The sequence below is a fragment of the Microchirus variegatus genome (assembly GCF_963457635.1).
Source record: "Microchirus variegatus genome assembly, chromosome: 19".
NCBI classification, from domain to species: Eukaryota; Metazoa; Chordata; class Actinopteri; order Pleuronectiformes; family Soleidae; genus Microchirus; species Microchirus variegatus.
In genome coordinates this window covers 11,112,816-11,130,605 of record NC_139820.1, presented here as the reverse complement: position 1 = coordinate 11,130,605, position 17,790 = coordinate 11,112,816, and the positions used below count along the sequence as shown (strand labels likewise).

Here is a 17,790-nt window from a genome sequence, read left to right as displayed (position 1 = left end):
CTCTTAAAACCTAAACTGTCCCTTTAATATTGAAATGCCACTGACCACACACTGAAAAGTGACAGCATATCTATGCTTTACATAATAAGTGCCTATGATAGAAAGCAACATAAAGAAAGTGGGGCGAACAGAAAAGGGAAGACACAATATCAAGGAAGACAGGTGACGTTGAAACAACGAGCAGAAAACTAACCCTGGAAAAACTCTGGTTCAAGCCATGGAGGACAATCCATGACGCTCAGTGCTTGTGAAGTTACAGAAGAGGGGGAGACACACACCCCGACCTTGAGTTCCCACTCACAAACTGAACGTTAACACTGCACCTGCAGGGATGAGCAGGAACTGCAGCTCTGCCTTCATGAGCAGCCCCATTGGTCTTATTAACATAATAGTGCAATTTAAGAAGAGACCACAGAAATTCTGCTCTCTGAAAGCTGCCTACACACATACACACATACACACACAACAACCCTATGAAAAGAACCTCTGGTATAAAGAATTACAAATAATAATAATAATAATAATAATAATAAAAAACTTCAAAAACTCCACCTTGACGTTTCAGTCCATCCTGTTATACATTCATAAACGAGGGATAAAGATGACAGAGAAGGAAAGACGTTTTTAAGTCGTCTCACTTGACTTCAGTTCTTCAAGAAGGCGTGTGACGCCCGATATCTTCATCTGAGCTGCTCCTGTGTGTTTGACATGTCACCCATTCTTGTCTCCGCCCTTTTCTCCTGCAGCCTGGAAACACAATAACACAGTGTTTCTACACACTACGATGTTTTCAGACAGAAACAGACGAATGTTTAAACTTCATATCTGAAGTAATATGAGTCCATACTAACCATAAACTATGTATAAAAATGGACAAAAATGGCAAAGCAACCACCAGGGGGCGACTCCACTGGTTGGTTGAAGAACTACGTTAGAATAGAAGTCTTTGGTATATTTTGTTTCATTGGAAAGACCAAAATTGTATCTCTCAGCTCTTGGCTAAAAGATCTGATGTCTTTCGTGTAATAGTAGTAGTAAATAGTAATAGTAGTAAAATTTATTGTATTTAAATGACTAATTACTACTAAAGTACTGAAGGAGGGGCTGCTCTGATCATTTTTTACAAAACTTGGGATCCTATTCTCTTTCATGTTAAGTTCATTCCTTCTTTGGAAGATTAACACAGAGAGGCACTGTACACAAACATAGTAATGGCCCTCTGATATCCATATTGTTTTCCCCCCTTCCTTTTATTTATTTTAATTCATTTATCATATGTTGTAATTATTATTATTTTTACCATTTTTGTTTATGTGAGTCAGACCCCCGTTTGTAAAAATGCAAAACTGGTTGTTAAAATGTGTATGCACGTAATTAGAGCTGAATGATTTTGAATAAATATCTAATTGTGATTATTTTGACTGAAATTGCGAGGTCATTTTTACATAATCATTTTCATTTGAGGAACATATTTAAAATGAATACTATATCTGTGCAGATCTGTGAAGGGAAAAAAAAGAAGTTTTCTTCAGGCTGTAGAATATGATGTGTATGTCAGAACAATATTTCATCTAAAATGAGAATTTGACACATTTTGGCTTGAAGAAATATTGCGCCTCTTGCAATTTGCTCACATTGTCTTTCAAAGGTGCATCTACACTGGTTAACACTTGGCTACAGACCTGAAAATGGTTAAAGGGCTGAAACAGAGGTCAAGGTGAGGTCATTTTAGAAATAAAAAGGCATGAATCCACTGGTTTGAGCCCCGGTCAAAGGAGAGTCATGTGATCGTGGCTAGTGTCCACCTGTTTCTACCTCATTCACCACATTTATGAGGATGTACGAGTCCCACTGACAGGGGAATATCTCATCTGTCTGCTTAGATGGCAGATGCATATCAGATTTATTTCCACAGACGAATGAGGCTTGAAACTGATCTGAGGATATTTGAATCCATGTGATTTTTTCACTTGCTTCATGGGCAATATCTGATGTGTGCCACAGATTAGGAAAAAAACATCTGAACTGCAGTGCAAATGCAACGTTGTGTTGTGCTCGAAAAAAGGGTTAAAAGACACTCTATCAGTGATGTTGCTAGGTTTTCAATGTAATGTGTCCCAGGACCCAATGGTGTTCTTTTAGATGGGTCCCAGGGACATTTTTATGAAACCCAGGGAAAAATTTACAAATATTTTGATGACCTTTTGGTTTATCATTTTGGCTGACCACACATATTAATATATCTGTCACATGCTTACTAATCACTTCTTAGATTCACTTTAAATGTAGGTATTAATATATCTGACATAAGCTAACTAAAAATCACAAAGGGCAATGTTATGGCCCTCTAACAGGAATTTAGCATGACAAAAATAACTAAAAATGTCTCTTAAACTGATTACCATAAACAGTACAGCCAACAACTGAGAACAAATCACTTCACAGACGGCATTAAATCAATGCAATGTTGCTCACCCCGGGCTTGTGCAGTGCGTTGTCCTGCAGACCAAAGAGGCCGCCTCCCTGGTTTCCCTGCAGGGGTGAGGCTGTGGCCGACGACAGCAGGTTAGGTGACTGGGCGATCATGGGTGAGTTTGGGGTGGAGGCGAGCGCTCCCGTCAGCGTGAGGCGCTGCAGCTCCCTCTGTCTCTGCTGCTGCAGCATCTGGCACACCACCGCCTGCTGCTCCTGGTGGAAGAACAGGAGCAGACAGTGAGTTGACAGGATTTTCAGGAGGACATTTAAAGCCACACCATCACACGTTTCCCACTTTATTTGACTATTAGACAAGCTTTTAGACAACCTAAATAGACACCAAAGTTCACAGACATAATCAGTGTTTTTAGCTCACAGGGACACAGGAGCTGCTGGTCTACTGCTGCGTCACTTCATATGTTTGTGTCATCTCAGGTAAAACAGAATTAAGGATTTGAAACCCTGAAGTCACAAAATATCACATATACCACATATATTAACAACTCCTGTGATGCAAAGTTTGGTTTTCTCTATGGAGTTTGGTGCAGTTTATGAAGTGACACAAACTTTGGTTTCCAGGGTGAGGAGACCGTCTAACAGCAGGTGAGCCTTTTGTTAACTGCACCAGACACACAGACGGACAACATAAAGCCTCTGACTGTGGCAGTCGCAGGTACAGAGGGATTAAGATCTTAAATTACAAAAGGCAGCTTCTTAAGTGGCTGGTTTTACAGCAGTTGGCACCTGTAATGATGCATTAACAGTGTTGTCGAGCACTTTCAATGGAAAATAGCTAAAGTTGGCCTGAAAAGTCAATAGATATCACAAGAAGACACGTTGTATTTGCATATAGCCAGATTTAGATGGTGCCTTTTCATTATATTCCTTTAGCTTTATTTATATGTAAACTGGTTGATCAGATGTAAAGTTAAAAGTAGCACAATCTTCACAGACACTAATTTACTTGGATGAACGACACAGATCAGGGAATGGCTCGTTCATTGTTGTCTGAGATATGGTGTTGTGCAGTCACAGTGCTCCTCTAAAGGATTTCCAGGACTAATTCTCCTTAAATTCAAGGACCGAATGTGTTGACACAGCTTAAGATGGGAGGACAATTTGTAAGAGCGTCTTTTCGCCTCATTATGTCATTATTCTCTTCTGTGTGTCTCGTAGTTCACTCGTGTTACTCTCAGACGTCACAGATGTGTGACTGTGCTCTGACAGAAGCTGAACAAATGCAACTTAGAATGCATTTACTACATTACACAGTCACACAGGAAACAAGCGAGCTCCCATATTTAGCTTGGTTCAGTGGCGGTGTCTGCCCTTCACCATTTTTGCAAGTCAAATAAGGAACTGAACAGAGGCTGATTTGCTGTTGCTGACAACTGAGGACTTTATGTTGTATTTATTCTCAAAGCCACAAGACATAATTCTCTTTGTAACATTATTTTTTAGGGCGACCTGTAGGAAACTGTAGAGTGTAAATGAATGAATGAATGAATGAATGAAAATAGAGAGCTGTTTATTACATGAGTGAAGTTCTGTGAGGTGAGGAACTGCTGCAGCTGCTGCTGCTCAAGAAGAAACTGCTTCTGCTGCTCTGAGAGGAGAGAGGACCTGAAACACAAGCAACATCACAATTAGTTGTTTGTTTTTAAAGACATAGGAGTTCAAGAGTTCAAAAATGTATTTGTATGTTAAGAGATGGTGGAATTAAGTGTCACACCCTGTGTATGTGTGTGTGTGTGTGTGTGTTGTGGTCTGAGCGTCTCAGGTCTCTGCTTACATCCCTGTCTGAGTCTTTCCATTTTACAGCACTAAGGCTGTCATTTTTGCATCCAAAATTCAGATATTAATTAAAACCTGTGAAGCTTGAAGAGACTCTTGTCAGAGTGTGTTTTCGGGTTTTAAGAGTCAAACTGCCAACTGTAAAGACAGACCAGGGTTCTGGGGTTTTTGGGTACGTACGGGCTCACACTCTTGGGGAGCTGGAAACCTTGTGCCAGTGCCTGCGGGTTGAGTGGTGGAGGTTGCGGCCTCAGAGCAGGGAGTGTGGGCTGAGGCGTGTTCTGCACAGGAGACTGGATCACACCGTTCAGACTGCCCAGCACACTGTTCATACTCAGCTGAGGACTTCCTGCCAGAGACGCCATCAGCCCGCCCACCGCTGGCAGAGAGGAGCCGCCGGCCTGACCGATGTTCCCCACACAGTCGTTCAAACCTCGACTCAGACCGTTCAAAACGGGCTGGCTGAAGGAGGCGGGGCTCTGCTGAGGAGGAGGAGTACTTTGGAAGGAAAGGGATGAGCTACTGTGGGACGGACTTCCAGAGTGGAGCTCCTGGAACAAAGATATGAGAGGTGTATTTTAGCTCTTGAGGTGTTTTTGATGTAAATCCAATGTTTGCTGCTGTCATTTCTTAGATTTTCCATGATGGAAACACAGCAATACATAGATGGATGTAAAGTGAGGTCAAAAGGAAGGTCCTGGGGTCTCACCTCAGATGAGGTAATGAAGGAGGTGTCATTCAGGAAGCAGCTTTTGGACAGAGGGCTCTTATTGGTGCTAAGGGGGTCTAAGGAAAAGAGAGGTACACACAGGGTGAAAACTACAAAATTAACCTTTTACATGTGACACCATGTTGTGTAATGATCCAAAACATCAGAGCTCTCAAACTCAAATGAGCCTCAAGGCCTATGAGTGTGTCTAGTCTGGTCAAGAAGGGGGCGGTCCCAACAAAAACAAGTGGGAAAAAAAACGACTGTGTAGTCAGGAGTGGGCAGTATGAGCTTAAAATCATAACAACAACATAACAATATTCCATTGTGATATCGCAATTAAAACATCCATGACGATATTGTGTAAGTAAGAGTAAATAAAAGTGTTTGTTTTGATATGGAATGATGTAGACGTCACAATAAAAACATATTTATGATGCAAAATGAATGTTTAAATAACAGAAATTAAAAAAAGAATAAACAAATAGGTAAATAATCACGTGTCAACTGTAATTAAAACACTTAACACGCGTATATATCATTTAATGTTGAATTTTATACATTTGATGATGTGATAATTATAAATGAATTGTCTAAAGGTGCTATACAAATTGAACTTATTATTATTATTATTATAAAAATAACATATCACAAGCCATGTTTCCATGTAAACGTGATATTAAGTGTCGGGCCAGATGAAATCGATTGAAGTGCAGCATGTGGCAGGCAAGCCACGAGTTTGAGACCATTTTTTTCCACAAACTAATCTCATGAATCGTTCTAAAAATAACACACTCGTGTATAAAAATAGCACACGCTGTAGGATGATTGTAGGGGAGGAAGGAGGAGTGCACTCACACCCACTCTCTCACACTCAGAGTATGAATATGACTTCATTATAAAGTCATTAACTTTGTTCTTTCTCTCCCTAGTTTGTGTCTTCCCTTCCTTTCCCTTCTCTCTCTCTGTGTCCTCATATTGCAGATCCAGTTTTGAAGCTATTATCATTATTATTATCATACTCATCATCACCATAATTATTATGCTATAATTAAACATCGATATCAGTATAAATGTAATCAACAATTTAAGCTGCTGCTTATATAAATGACTGTAGTTCTATAAACATGTCATCACTGTCTCTAACTGTCCTATATAAACGTATAACTTGATACAGTTGTTGTATATCTGCTCCTGGTCTTTCTCTTCTGTCTCTACTTCACCTCCCTCTTGTTCTTTCTCTCCTCCCTTTCTGTCCCCCACCTCTCCTCTGTCCCTCATTTTTCCTTTCACCCCAATCGGTCGAGGCAGATGGCTGCATGATGTTGTCTATGTGCAGTGCCTTGACATAATGTATGTTATGATTTGGCGCTATACAAATAAAATTGTATTGAATTGACATGAGATGAGGTGTGTGAGACATGACATCACAGAAACAGCCTGTCCTCATGTTTTCATGTCGAGTGAGTAGAACAGATGAAGGATCTGACCTTGGATGGACGACAGGAAGTTGATCTGGGCTGAGGTGTGTAAGGAGCCCTGGAGAGTATGGAAGTGTTGAGGAAAAGGCACAGCCAGCTCCGTGTTGAGAACCTGCAGCCGCTCCTTCTTGGCCGTCAGGCTGAGGATCTGGTCCTGGAGACGCTGGTTCTCCTGCTGCAGGGAGTGAAGCGACTGCAGCATCTCTACGACTGGACACACAGCAATATGACGGGAGATATGACGTTAGGGAACCAAAAGTATTTATTTACTGTTGATGAATACCTGTTTATTTATAAGTAGTTGAAAGAGATGAAAAAAGTGTGGTTGTTTACCCCGTTGCCTCACATTTAATGTTTTGGGGGTGTGAATCACAGGGTACCTCACCATACGATATGTGATACATGGTCCACAATACCAATAATATCACGATACGCGATTCTGTGATAATCAATATATTGCAAGCCAGTCATATATTGAAACCACAAAGTACAGAATTTATTTATTCACAACATAGTGAACAAAGTGCATCAAGTCTATATTGAAAGTGGATGGATCATCTCTTAAGGGACTGTTTACTTTAGAGTGTGTTAATTTGTTAATTAAAATATCGTTATTTGTCCTGGCCTATTGATTATCGTATTGCACGAGGAAGGACGGCGGTATATCACCAAATAAATATTTTGACCTACACCTAAGACTGTTGTCACAGTGACTATGACATTTTGAATATAACTTTCATCACAATATAATTTAATTCTATTCAGGCAGCAATATGGATGATTAATTGATTGTGACAATAATTGTTAGTTGCAGCTTGAAAACCTTTTAACCACTTCTCCCCTGACCCTCTTTTTGGAGTCCCTGCTCAAAAATGACATGCCCAAACTAAATAGTAGAGTAAATCTCTGCAGTTACAAGCTCTATGTGGATTATCTTGGTATCAAAATGAAGATAACACTTGTGAGATTCCACCAGAGGTGTAAGTTTCACTGTAGATGCCACTGTGTCAGAGTAAATGTATATGGAACACAGCATAAATGAAGGATTTTTTTTCCTCTCGTCTAAAAAAATATTGCATTTTAAAGCAAATATCACCTTTAAAATATGCAGTAGGAGCTTAAAATCATGTCATGTAACAACATTTGGACATGAGCTGTGCAAAGTCTGATGCTGCTGAAGTGAAGCAGAGTAAAATGACAGAGGTTTTAGTAAAGAGATGTCTAGGCGTTCTCTAGTTTGGCACAGTTTGGCACCATCTGTGCCATTTGAGATTTCTTAGATAAAAAAATTATTAAAACCCATGATTGATTGATGATTGATTTACATGTCATTATTGGTCTAAAAAGAACTTGTTTTGAAAAAAAAAAGTATGAAAACTTGCTGTAAATGGTGTTTTGCTCTCTGTGCAGAGCGTAAAGAGAACATACACTTATTGCGTATGACGCATTTGTGCGGACATTCGCCCTTCTCTAATCAGAACGATCTAATGTCGCTCTGTAATGATCAATCGGACTAGGATTTGTCCCCAAAGCATGCTGGGAAGTGTAGTTCTTCATTAGAAGTGGTTTGTTCTGGTGGAAATAACTTGTTTTGATAAACAGCAAAGGTAAGACAACATTTCTGCTTGTATTTCTCGAAAGTCAGTTGTTGTTTTGCTCTTATTTTGGGGCTGGAATCGTGAATCTTGGTTGTAGAGTGATAAAAAAGGTACCGCTGGAATCTGTGGATTCTCCGCTGTCCAGTCGACATGTTTGATCTGCTGGTTTGATCCATCAGTGTTTTAACCGTGTTTCGTGGACATACAAATTGTGTGATCTTTTAGCTGAGATTTCTGTGGGTATGCAGCATGTCAGCGTTTGTTATAAGTTAAATATGGTTTTATGACGCTTTTGTCGCTGCGTGTGACGCTGCCCCAACCATGAAGACAAGGTAAAGCATTGTGTTGACTTTTGTTAAACTGAGTGTATAAACTGAAGACATACTGAGACACAAACTGAAAAACACACTGCCTGCAGCCTCGGCTGTCGCTGGCAAAATCAGGTCAGTGTCTGTCCTACTTTACAATATGTTGTGAGAAGAACTAGTGTATAATATCACACACTGGTTTCCTGTATGTATGAGACTTTTTTACTCAGAAAAGTATCCAGATACAGAAACCTGCACTGAGCTTTTCTTTCGGTCCACTTCAAAAAAAACAAAAAAGTGTCCTTCAAACAAAACCAGGTGTTTTCAGTTATTCTGAATGATGAGGCTCCTGGCTGGAAAATATATGAGGCCACTAAACCACTGTCTGCATTTAAAGTTCTTTGTGTAAACTATATGAATGACATGGTGACTTTTCAATTCATGGACTCAGACATTAGCAGTCAGATGAATGCAGTTACGAAGTGGACTTTCAACCTCCAGTCACAGCAGCATGTGTAAAGTTAATGTGGAGATTCTGCTCTTCACACATTATATGTTAGAAAGTAGTGGCTGAGAACATTCATTTTTACACACCATCTTCACACGTTCACACCATCTTGTTTCTTCCAGTTGAACCAAACCAATTTAAAGCTAAATTTAAAGTCTGTGTCAAGCAAATGCAGAGTTTCTTCTCTTCACACATTCTCTCACACAGTTTTGTACAGTAGGGGTGTGAATCACAGGGAACCTCACGATAGAATACATGGTCCACGATACAGCGATTCTGTGATAACCAAGATAGCGATACATCACGATATCTGTCTAAATTTCTCTATTTATTCACAACATAGTGAACAAAGTGCATGAAGTCTATGTATTGAAAGTGGATGGAGCCATGGTACACCCTAGACCAGGGGTGTCAAACTCATTTTCACTGAGGGCCACATCAGCATAATGGTTACCCTCAAAGGGCCAGATGTAACTGTCATACAGAATAAATGTAACTAAATGTAAATGCAAATATAATGTGAAATAAAGGTAAGTACTCCGTAACATATTGATAAATAACTTTCTGTATTTATTACTTATTCAATTTCACTCGTCGCATGATGCATATACAATGATACACTTGCGATCTAGTGGCAAGATGCCGTCACTTTGCGGGTAACGCAATCGCCATATAATGTGGGAAATGTAGTTTATGGTCAACATTTTGATTAAAATTTGTCCTGGCGAATTGATTTTTATATTGGAAGGACCACGACTGTAGCTAAACCAGCTGTACAGTTTGTGTTTGTATACAGTATGTCATTAAATTGGTTGGTAACACATTGTCCAATTTCCCCACTTTTTTATTGCTTAACACCATTGGTTCTCAAAGTGCGGCCCGGGGGCCAATGGCGGCCCGCAGAAACATTTCTGGCGGCCCGCAATGAATTACAGTTGATAGTTTTAATCCAGGAGCTACTAAGATTGTTAAATGTTTATTGGACATTACTGGATACAGACCAATAAGTGTAAACAAAAATACTGGGTATTTACCTGGTTTCTATATGGTGAATTTTAGTGTATTATTGTGTTATAAGCTGGTAATAAGCAGGTAGCTACAGACCCCAATTACTAGCTATTTACCCAGTAAATATATGGTAACAGAAATGTGTTACTTGGTATTAACCTGTAATTAGAAGGTAAGAACAATGGCCAAAATACTGGGTAATTACCCAGTAAATTATAAAGCGTTATTATATTAACGCTTAAATTATTTAACGCTAAAATGTAGAACTGCAATCTGGTCATTAAAATTAGTACAAATGGGATTTCTTTCTGTTTTTTTTTTTTCCTTTAGCGGCCCCCAGTCCAATGTTGGGTTCCTAAATTGGCCCTCAGGTATCACAACTTTGAGAACTCCTGGTTTACACACACCGAAAATATCAAGTGACTTATATGTTGTCCATACATTTATTTTCACTCATCTTGGGCGTCTCTATAAAATCCAGCTGAATCCCACCACAGGGACACAAGACAAAAAAGTAGATTATATCAGTTCAGTTCTCAGATCCTTCCTTTATGTTGTGAAAAATCCAGAGACTCCTCAGGTCATGTGGGACAGGTCTACTTTAAACATGGAGAGGCAGTGTTCAGTTTCTATACTCAAACACATCTGGAACAAATTCCCACAGAAGTGCAGGTCTGCTGTTCTTTTGAATCAATTCTGAAGAATTCTGAACCACAGTCTTTTATACAGTGACCTTGGCGATAATCACTGACTGCCTTTTATTATTTCGTTCTTATTTCAAATTCTCAATTTAACTCTTTTCGTGTTGCCTTGCTTTTAACCAAATACTGAATAATAACCCAAATTCACGAGCACAGAGGACTGCTATTTTGTGGAGTAGCCTCTTGTGGTATTATAAAATATACTCTAATATAAATCACAAAAACAACGTTCACAGGTGGTTTGAGGACACGTGTGATGAGATTCTTTTACATATGGAAATAAACGCAAATCGATGCATTAACGGCCGCCTTCTCAGCTGATCTTCTCTAACCCACTGTCGTTTCACAGTGAGATGTCAGCTGATGATTTCCCCAGAGATTAAGAGGATTAAGAGGCATCTGATTCAGGAGAGAGTGAAACAAAAATCTAACATAGTGAAGGAACATGAGGAAAACTGCTGAAGCTGCTTCCATATCCGTCACAGCATGATGTCTCTCTAGCTGTGCTACTTTCTTTTTGTGTCCCCTCAGGTACAGTCATCGTCTCGAAATAGCATCATTTTTCTGTCTGAACACAAACAGCTGCACAGATTGCAAGCTTTACGCCCATATACTCGTCATTACTCTAACCCTCAGTAATTCCTGAACGGTTGAATAACCAGATATTGAAAGTGAGCGTTATCTTGATAAAAGGAGCAGAATCACTCACTCATTGAACATTTTTGACACACACACACACACACACACACACACACACACACACACACACACACACACACACACACACACACACACGTACGCACGCACGCATGCACACACACACACACACTCTTGTTCTGGACAGGTGTGTGCTATTCTTTCTGTTCTTCTTCTCTGTTCTCTACATCATTTCCGCATCTTAATGAATTTTAAACAGTGTCAGAGCTTTCTGTGTGTTTTCACACCGAGGCAAGACGCATTATCAGGATAAAGACGTCTCAGGTAGCAAACAAACCAAAGACAGTAGTGAAGTGTTGTTACTCATAAGTGAACAAATAAATCACAGATGTTTTTATCATTACGCCGTGTCTAATTATGGCTCTGTCCTGTCATCGAGAGATATCCTGAACACAAGACTGGAGAGAAACAGTTTTCAGTTGTTTTTACTCCACCGATGTAATTTTCACCACATGTTTTTAGCCACTATTTTCATGTGTGAACACATAGGCTTCAGGGTTTGGTCAAATTGAAATATTCAAGATGGTGTGAAGTTTGTGTGTAAAAAAATGTATTTTAATCATCTCGTCCTCACTCAGATCTTGGAACCAATCATGTGCAATAATAAGACTTCTTTTCACACTGACTCACTGTTGACTCCCATCTCTCCGTTGCTGTGTTTCTCCAGCAGGAGCTCGATGTGGGAGCTGGCTGCAGGGACGTTCTCAGGATGAGCTCTGATTCCTGCTCCCACTCCGTCTCTCGGGTCAAACAGAAGAGGAAGACAGCTCATGGGAGACCTGTGTGTGTGTGTGGAGGAGGAGACAGGGAGTCAGAAAACAGTGAGAAGTCACTGCTGCTACCAAAGGAAATTACCAATGGGCTCTTTGTTTTCTGTTTTTTTCTAATTCACCCATCTGCCACGTTCCTGTTGTTTCCCGTTGATTTTTGATGAAATGCAAACTGATCTGTCGGTCTGATCAGTATTTTTTTACCTTTTTGTACTTGTTTACTCATGGATGAGAGTGAAAGCTTGAACATTCAGCATGTAAAACACCAGTACATTTGAACGAGGGAAGACGTGAGACTTACTGCGAGGAAAGACTCTCTCTCGGCGAGTTCCCCTGACATGGAAAGCGACAGTCGTCCATGTCGGACTCTGAAAACCAAGACAAGGAGTCATAAACTTCATTCATGAAACAGTAGGTGGCGTCGTAACAAATGAAGGAGACATTTACCGAAATATCAACTTAACTTCTTTCTTGCACAAATTTCAAGCACTTTTCAATTACCCATGACATACAGTCCCAGCCTTAACATTGGCCGTTTTGGCCAATAATTTTCATTTCGGTGCATCCCTACTGTCAACCATTTTGTTTTTTCAGTGTATAAAATCCACTTACACCCATTCACGCACCCTTGGGTGTGATGATTTAAAAATGGGGTGTGGTCAGGCATATTGTTGGCACATTGCTATCTGTTCCACCATTGATCAATAAAAACTTAAAATCAATGGCCCTGTATTATCATGGTTATTTAGATGAGTCTTTTAAATAGAAATGTGCCAGAAACAGACACAGCTTGCTTTTAAAGGAAATGGTAAATGAAAATCTGATTGTTTTATATGATATGACTCTCAAAACACACATACAACAATCCAGAGAATTAACTAAAACAACTTCTTTGCACCAATATTACGTGCAGTGTAACTAGTAAACGTGGTGTTGGACATGCTACAGATTATTTGAACGTGGGCCTTCATGTTAGATTCATGGAAGATTTTCTTAAAATACAGGAGAATCACGGAGATTTCTGAGCTGTGTCTTCGTCTCACCTGGCAGTGAGGTCTGGGCTTGGCTCAGTAGTGGCGGCAGTGTTGGGGCGTTGGTGGAGAGACAGCTGGCAAAAGGCTGAGACGAGGTCATGCTGTAGGTGCTGCTGGAACCTGGATGGACCTATGACACAGTGGACATCATTTAAATATAATTTCAAAGATTGTTTTTCCATATGTTTCTATAAACTGGACCTTTAAAGGTATAATAAGTCAGATTTCAGCATCAAAACATGTGACGAATGTTATATTCATGTTTTAAGTTGTGTACATATATTAGCCAACAGTCTTTAAAGCCATAGAAATGAATTTATATATAATAAACTTTTAAATGCTCTAAATTCTCCACTGTACTTAATTAAATGTGAAGGCTGTTGCGCATCCGCTGGTCCTTCAAATAATTTCACAATAAAAGCCTTTTTTGGGGGAAAAATGAATGGAAACAGGTTACGGAAACACTGGAGTGCTTCTACTTCGAAATGGGTACAGGGTGTGTTGTTTTTGTTTTGTACACATGTGACAGATACAGACATTATAGCTGTTCAGTGGAGATCTACCACCAGGTGTCTTCATGCTCTTCAGTAGTGACAGAGAAAGAGAGTCAGTCGGTCGGTTGCGAACCTGGGTCTTCTTGCTGCAAAGCTGCAAGAGTGCTAACCACTACGAAGTGAAACTCTCTTTTGTTTTGGTTTTGATAGAAAGAGAGACCCCTAGTGGCAGAATGTGCATACTGTGGGTCTAACTGCCAATACACTAAGGTCATTTCAACCTATAATACAATACTTTACTGTATATTATCACATTGAAGACCACAAAAGTACCTCACAGACAGTTTATTGGCTAAAACTGTCTGATTACATACAGAAAACTCTGTATGAAATATAATTTGCATAGTTAAGTGTTAAATATCTACAAAAATTAGAAAAATGACAGCAGTTCTGCAGCTTCCCTGATACAGTGTGAAGTACCTGTGTGTTTGTGACGGCATTTACCGACGGAAGAGAGAGCGAGGAGACATGGGATTGGAGGAGTCCTGAGGAGAGAGGGGTGCTACACATGCCCCCTCCCAGAGACAAGGAGGTGCTACACACCCCACCACCCAAGGACAGAGGGGGGCTACACACACCCCCACCCAGTGTGAGAGGGTCCTTGAGGCTGGAGTAGATACCTGAGAGAGCAGAGGAACAAAGTCAGCTCAAAGGCCGTTTATTTCTGTGACCATCTCTGACCACATTCATGCCTTTATGTTTATATATGATCTGTGAAACCTGAACATTCATACAGAATCATTATTATAGAATTAGACTATTATATTTACATCAGGAACAGGACCATTTACAGACATAATATGTGATATGTCTGCATTAAAACGTCTGCATTTGAGAACATACATTATCGAAATGTGTTTAAATCCATCAAAAATCCATATTTATATTGAAGGAAATTAACTATTTTGAGTCACCTTTCAATGATGTAATCCACTTTGTGGAGCTGCTGTGACGTTATTTGCATAGGGTTTATCTTTGAAAATCACAATAAATAATATATATTTAAAACTGTTGGAAAAAGAAAGAAAGAATGGAAACAGGGGGTTGACAGGGATTGATGTTGATGCTGCTCTGTGGAGCTGAGAATAACCAGCTGTAGTGAAGCATCTTATCACACTCTTCAATAGTGAGTGGACAGAGTCTGAGTGGTCGGTCAGTGTCACACTTTTGAAAAACTGAAAGAAAAACTGGAATAAAAAGCAACTTGGGAAAATAGATAGATACGATTTAGATAGACCATCCTAGTGGCAGAAAATGATATATCATACACATAATGGACACATTTAATACAAGAGTTGAGTAAGTTCTCCTAAATATTTAGAAGAGAAGGATGATGATTCATAACATTTGCATCAGTCTTGAACATTATTAAATATTATTTATTTTAAACATAGAGCCATTGCTAGTTGGTAGGAGAAAAAGTTTCAATGTGGAAAATCAAAGCCTGGAAAAAACGCAAACATAGACATGTTCCTGATTCTATTATGTTAAAGATCAATCTTTGAGGACTGATCTTCAGAAATCATCTCCCAACAATGAGAGATGTTCAGCTGCATCACACAACTTGACCAATAGATGATGCTAAATCCTACACACGTTACCTTTAAGTAGTTTGTAACTTATGGTCCCTATTTCCTGGTTTGCCTTCCTGCCTCACACATTAAACAGTATATAGTTCATAATAATAATATATATATATGTATAAATATATATTTTTTTCAATATTTACACATCAGTGCGCAGTGCACATAGTGAAAAAATATAAATGAATTCCATCCATCCATCTTCTACCACTTCTCCACATGAGGGTCGCAGTTCAATGACTTTATGAATTTATTACTAAAAGAGTAAATCAAATTTAAGACCCTCACACATGAATCCCATGAGAGAATCAAGGCAGATGTAGAACAGGAAATCTACCGTGCAGAGGCAAACAAAAACCAGAACCACTCCTCAGATTAAATAAACTGCGAGAAGTGTTAACCGAACATTCTGAACATTTCAGCCATTTGTTTGAAACGAAAACTGTGTCATGATGACACACTATCTGCATTTGTCCTCTGAGTATTTGACTCTTTGCGGCTTGTTCTCCAGCGCGGTGAGGTGCTGATGTGCAGATAAGCTGCTGACACTGCAGACGTGTAATGGAAACTTTTCAAAGCCACACAGATACAGTTTTTCTGCACACACAGGAAGCCGGGGAGCTACCACACACACACACACACACACACACACACACACACACACACACACACACACACACACACACACACACACACACACACACACACACACACACACACACACACACACACACACACACACACACACACACACACACACACACACACAGGGTAGAATATTAACTCCTATTTTGCCTCTGTGACAGATGTTCCGAGGGTTTTATGCTTCATTTCCGGGCACAATTTTATGTTGGGAAATACACCATGTTTCTTCCATGTGGGTAATCATCTGTAATCCTACAACACTTTTGAAATGTCTCACAGAGTTAACCGTGACCTCACTGCCCGAGGCCGTTCCAAGGAGAAAGGGGCGGGATTTGTTTGTGCTACTGAGCCATCACAGGCCAAATTTAACTCTGGCTTTGCAAAAGTGAACCATCATGTGATTTTCTTGGTAATTTTACATCTCTGATTCCCATTTTGCCCCAAACTCTTGCTAATTTCATACCCTGACACGTGCACACAGTAGCAGACACTTACAAAGACTCACCAGAGCCAAGGAGTGAGTTACCACGACCTGTGGAAAAACTGCCGACAGAGGAGGTGAATGACGATGAAGTGGAAGAGGAGGAGGAAGAGGTGGGAGGTAGCGTGGTGGGGAAGACAGGGTGTGGGATGGAGGACGGGCTTGTGTAGAGCGAGGAGGTTAAGGCTGGAGGAGGTGGCGGTGGAGGTGCTGCTGCTGCTGCTGCTGCTGTGTGGTGATGGTGGTGGTGAAGCTCCTCTTCCCTCCTCTCTCGGTTCTTGCTGCCCCGTGGGCGCCCAGGGCCGTGGCGACTCTTCTTGTTGCCGCGGTGCCTCCTCTCTCGGGGCACTGGAGGAGGGGGCGTGTCCTTGTCCTCCAGATCTGCCTCCTCTAGGACAGGTGGCCGACTCAGTTGCGACGGCTTGCAGAGCGACTTGGAAGGTTTGTAGTCACCTGAGGAGGAGGAGATCTTGCGGATCTTAGTGCTGCTGCCGAGTCCTGATGAGGAGGTGATGCGCATGATGGACCCGAACGTAGAGATAGTGACCTTGTTCTCAAAAGGGCTCGAGTTGCTCTCTGACCTGTCATGACCTTGTGATCCTGCCAGTGGACCATCAGCAGGAGTCAGTGCTGGAGGCTTGTGGTATTTAGTGTCCTCCTCCTCCTCTTCTTCCTCCTCATCCTTGTCCTCCTCCTTCTCATTGTCCTCCTCTTCCTTGTTCTCCTGGACTGCTGGCCTCCTGTGGCGCTCCTTGCGCTCCTCCCCACTGTGGTCATTACCACTTCGGTCAGGTTCACGCTCCAGACGGGATGAAGATGAGAACTGATGGAAATCCTGAGCTGAAGACAAGGAGCCACCTCCAAGAGAAGAACATGCACAAAAATGAGAATCAAACTGTACTCTGCTGTCTTTTTGTTTTTTTTTTGTTTTTTTTTATAGACACTCAGTCTTTTGACTGATTTTGATTGGCTCAGCTCACTTAAAACCTTGCAAAAAATAAACAATCCTCATCTGAACCTTTTCTCACACGTTCCTGATTTCATATGGATGAGCCATTCGCAGTTAAACTGTACCGGCCGTGTGTACTTAGACTTGGCATTTAAAGACTTTTTACTTTTTATTCTTTGTAATTGTGTATTGTATGTTTTGGGTAACATCTACTGCACGTCTGTCCGTCCAGGGAGTGGATCCCTCACCTGTGGTTCTCCCTAAGGTTTCTACCTTTTTTCCCTGTTACAAGGGTTTTTTTCCCTGGTAGTTTTTCCTTACCCTGGTCGAAGGTCTAAGTACAGAGGATGTTACCAACCCTGTGAAGTCCTGTGAGACAAACTGTGTTTTGTAAACTGTGGGCTATACAAATACATTTTGATTGATTGATTGATTGATGAAGATCCAACTATGACATGTTCTTCTGGGGCAAACA

General features: G+C 40.6%; 1 protein-coding gene across 1 annotated transcript in view; it reads right to left on the bottom strand.

The window, feature by feature from the left end:
* Positions 1-711: 711 nt before the first annotated feature.
* Positions 712-17,790, bottom strand: part of LOC310941298 (protein AF-17-like) — a gene marked incomplete at its 3' end in the record, with an annotated part of 31,196 nt that continues 14,117 nt past the window's right edge. Inside the window, exons 10-20 of the mRNA XM_083906450.1 lie at positions 16,391-17,224; positions 14,078-14,277; positions 13,113-13,233; positions 12,371-12,437; positions 11,930-12,078; positions 6,469-6,669; positions 4,979-5,055; positions 4,450-4,820; positions 4,011-4,098; positions 2,476-2,688; positions 712-747 (exon numbers count right to left, since the gene is read on the bottom strand). Of these exons, the coding sequence (XP_083762576.1) occupies positions 712-747; positions 2,476-2,688; positions 4,011-4,098; positions 4,450-4,820; positions 4,979-5,055; positions 6,469-6,669; positions 11,930-12,078; positions 12,371-12,437; positions 13,113-13,233; positions 14,078-14,277; positions 16,391-17,224 (2,357 nt within the window). The remainder of the gene's footprint in view (positions 748-2,475; positions 2,689-4,010; positions 4,099-4,449; positions 4,821-4,978; positions 5,056-6,468; positions 6,670-11,929; positions 12,079-12,370; positions 12,438-13,112; positions 13,234-14,077; positions 14,278-16,390; positions 17,225-17,790) is intronic.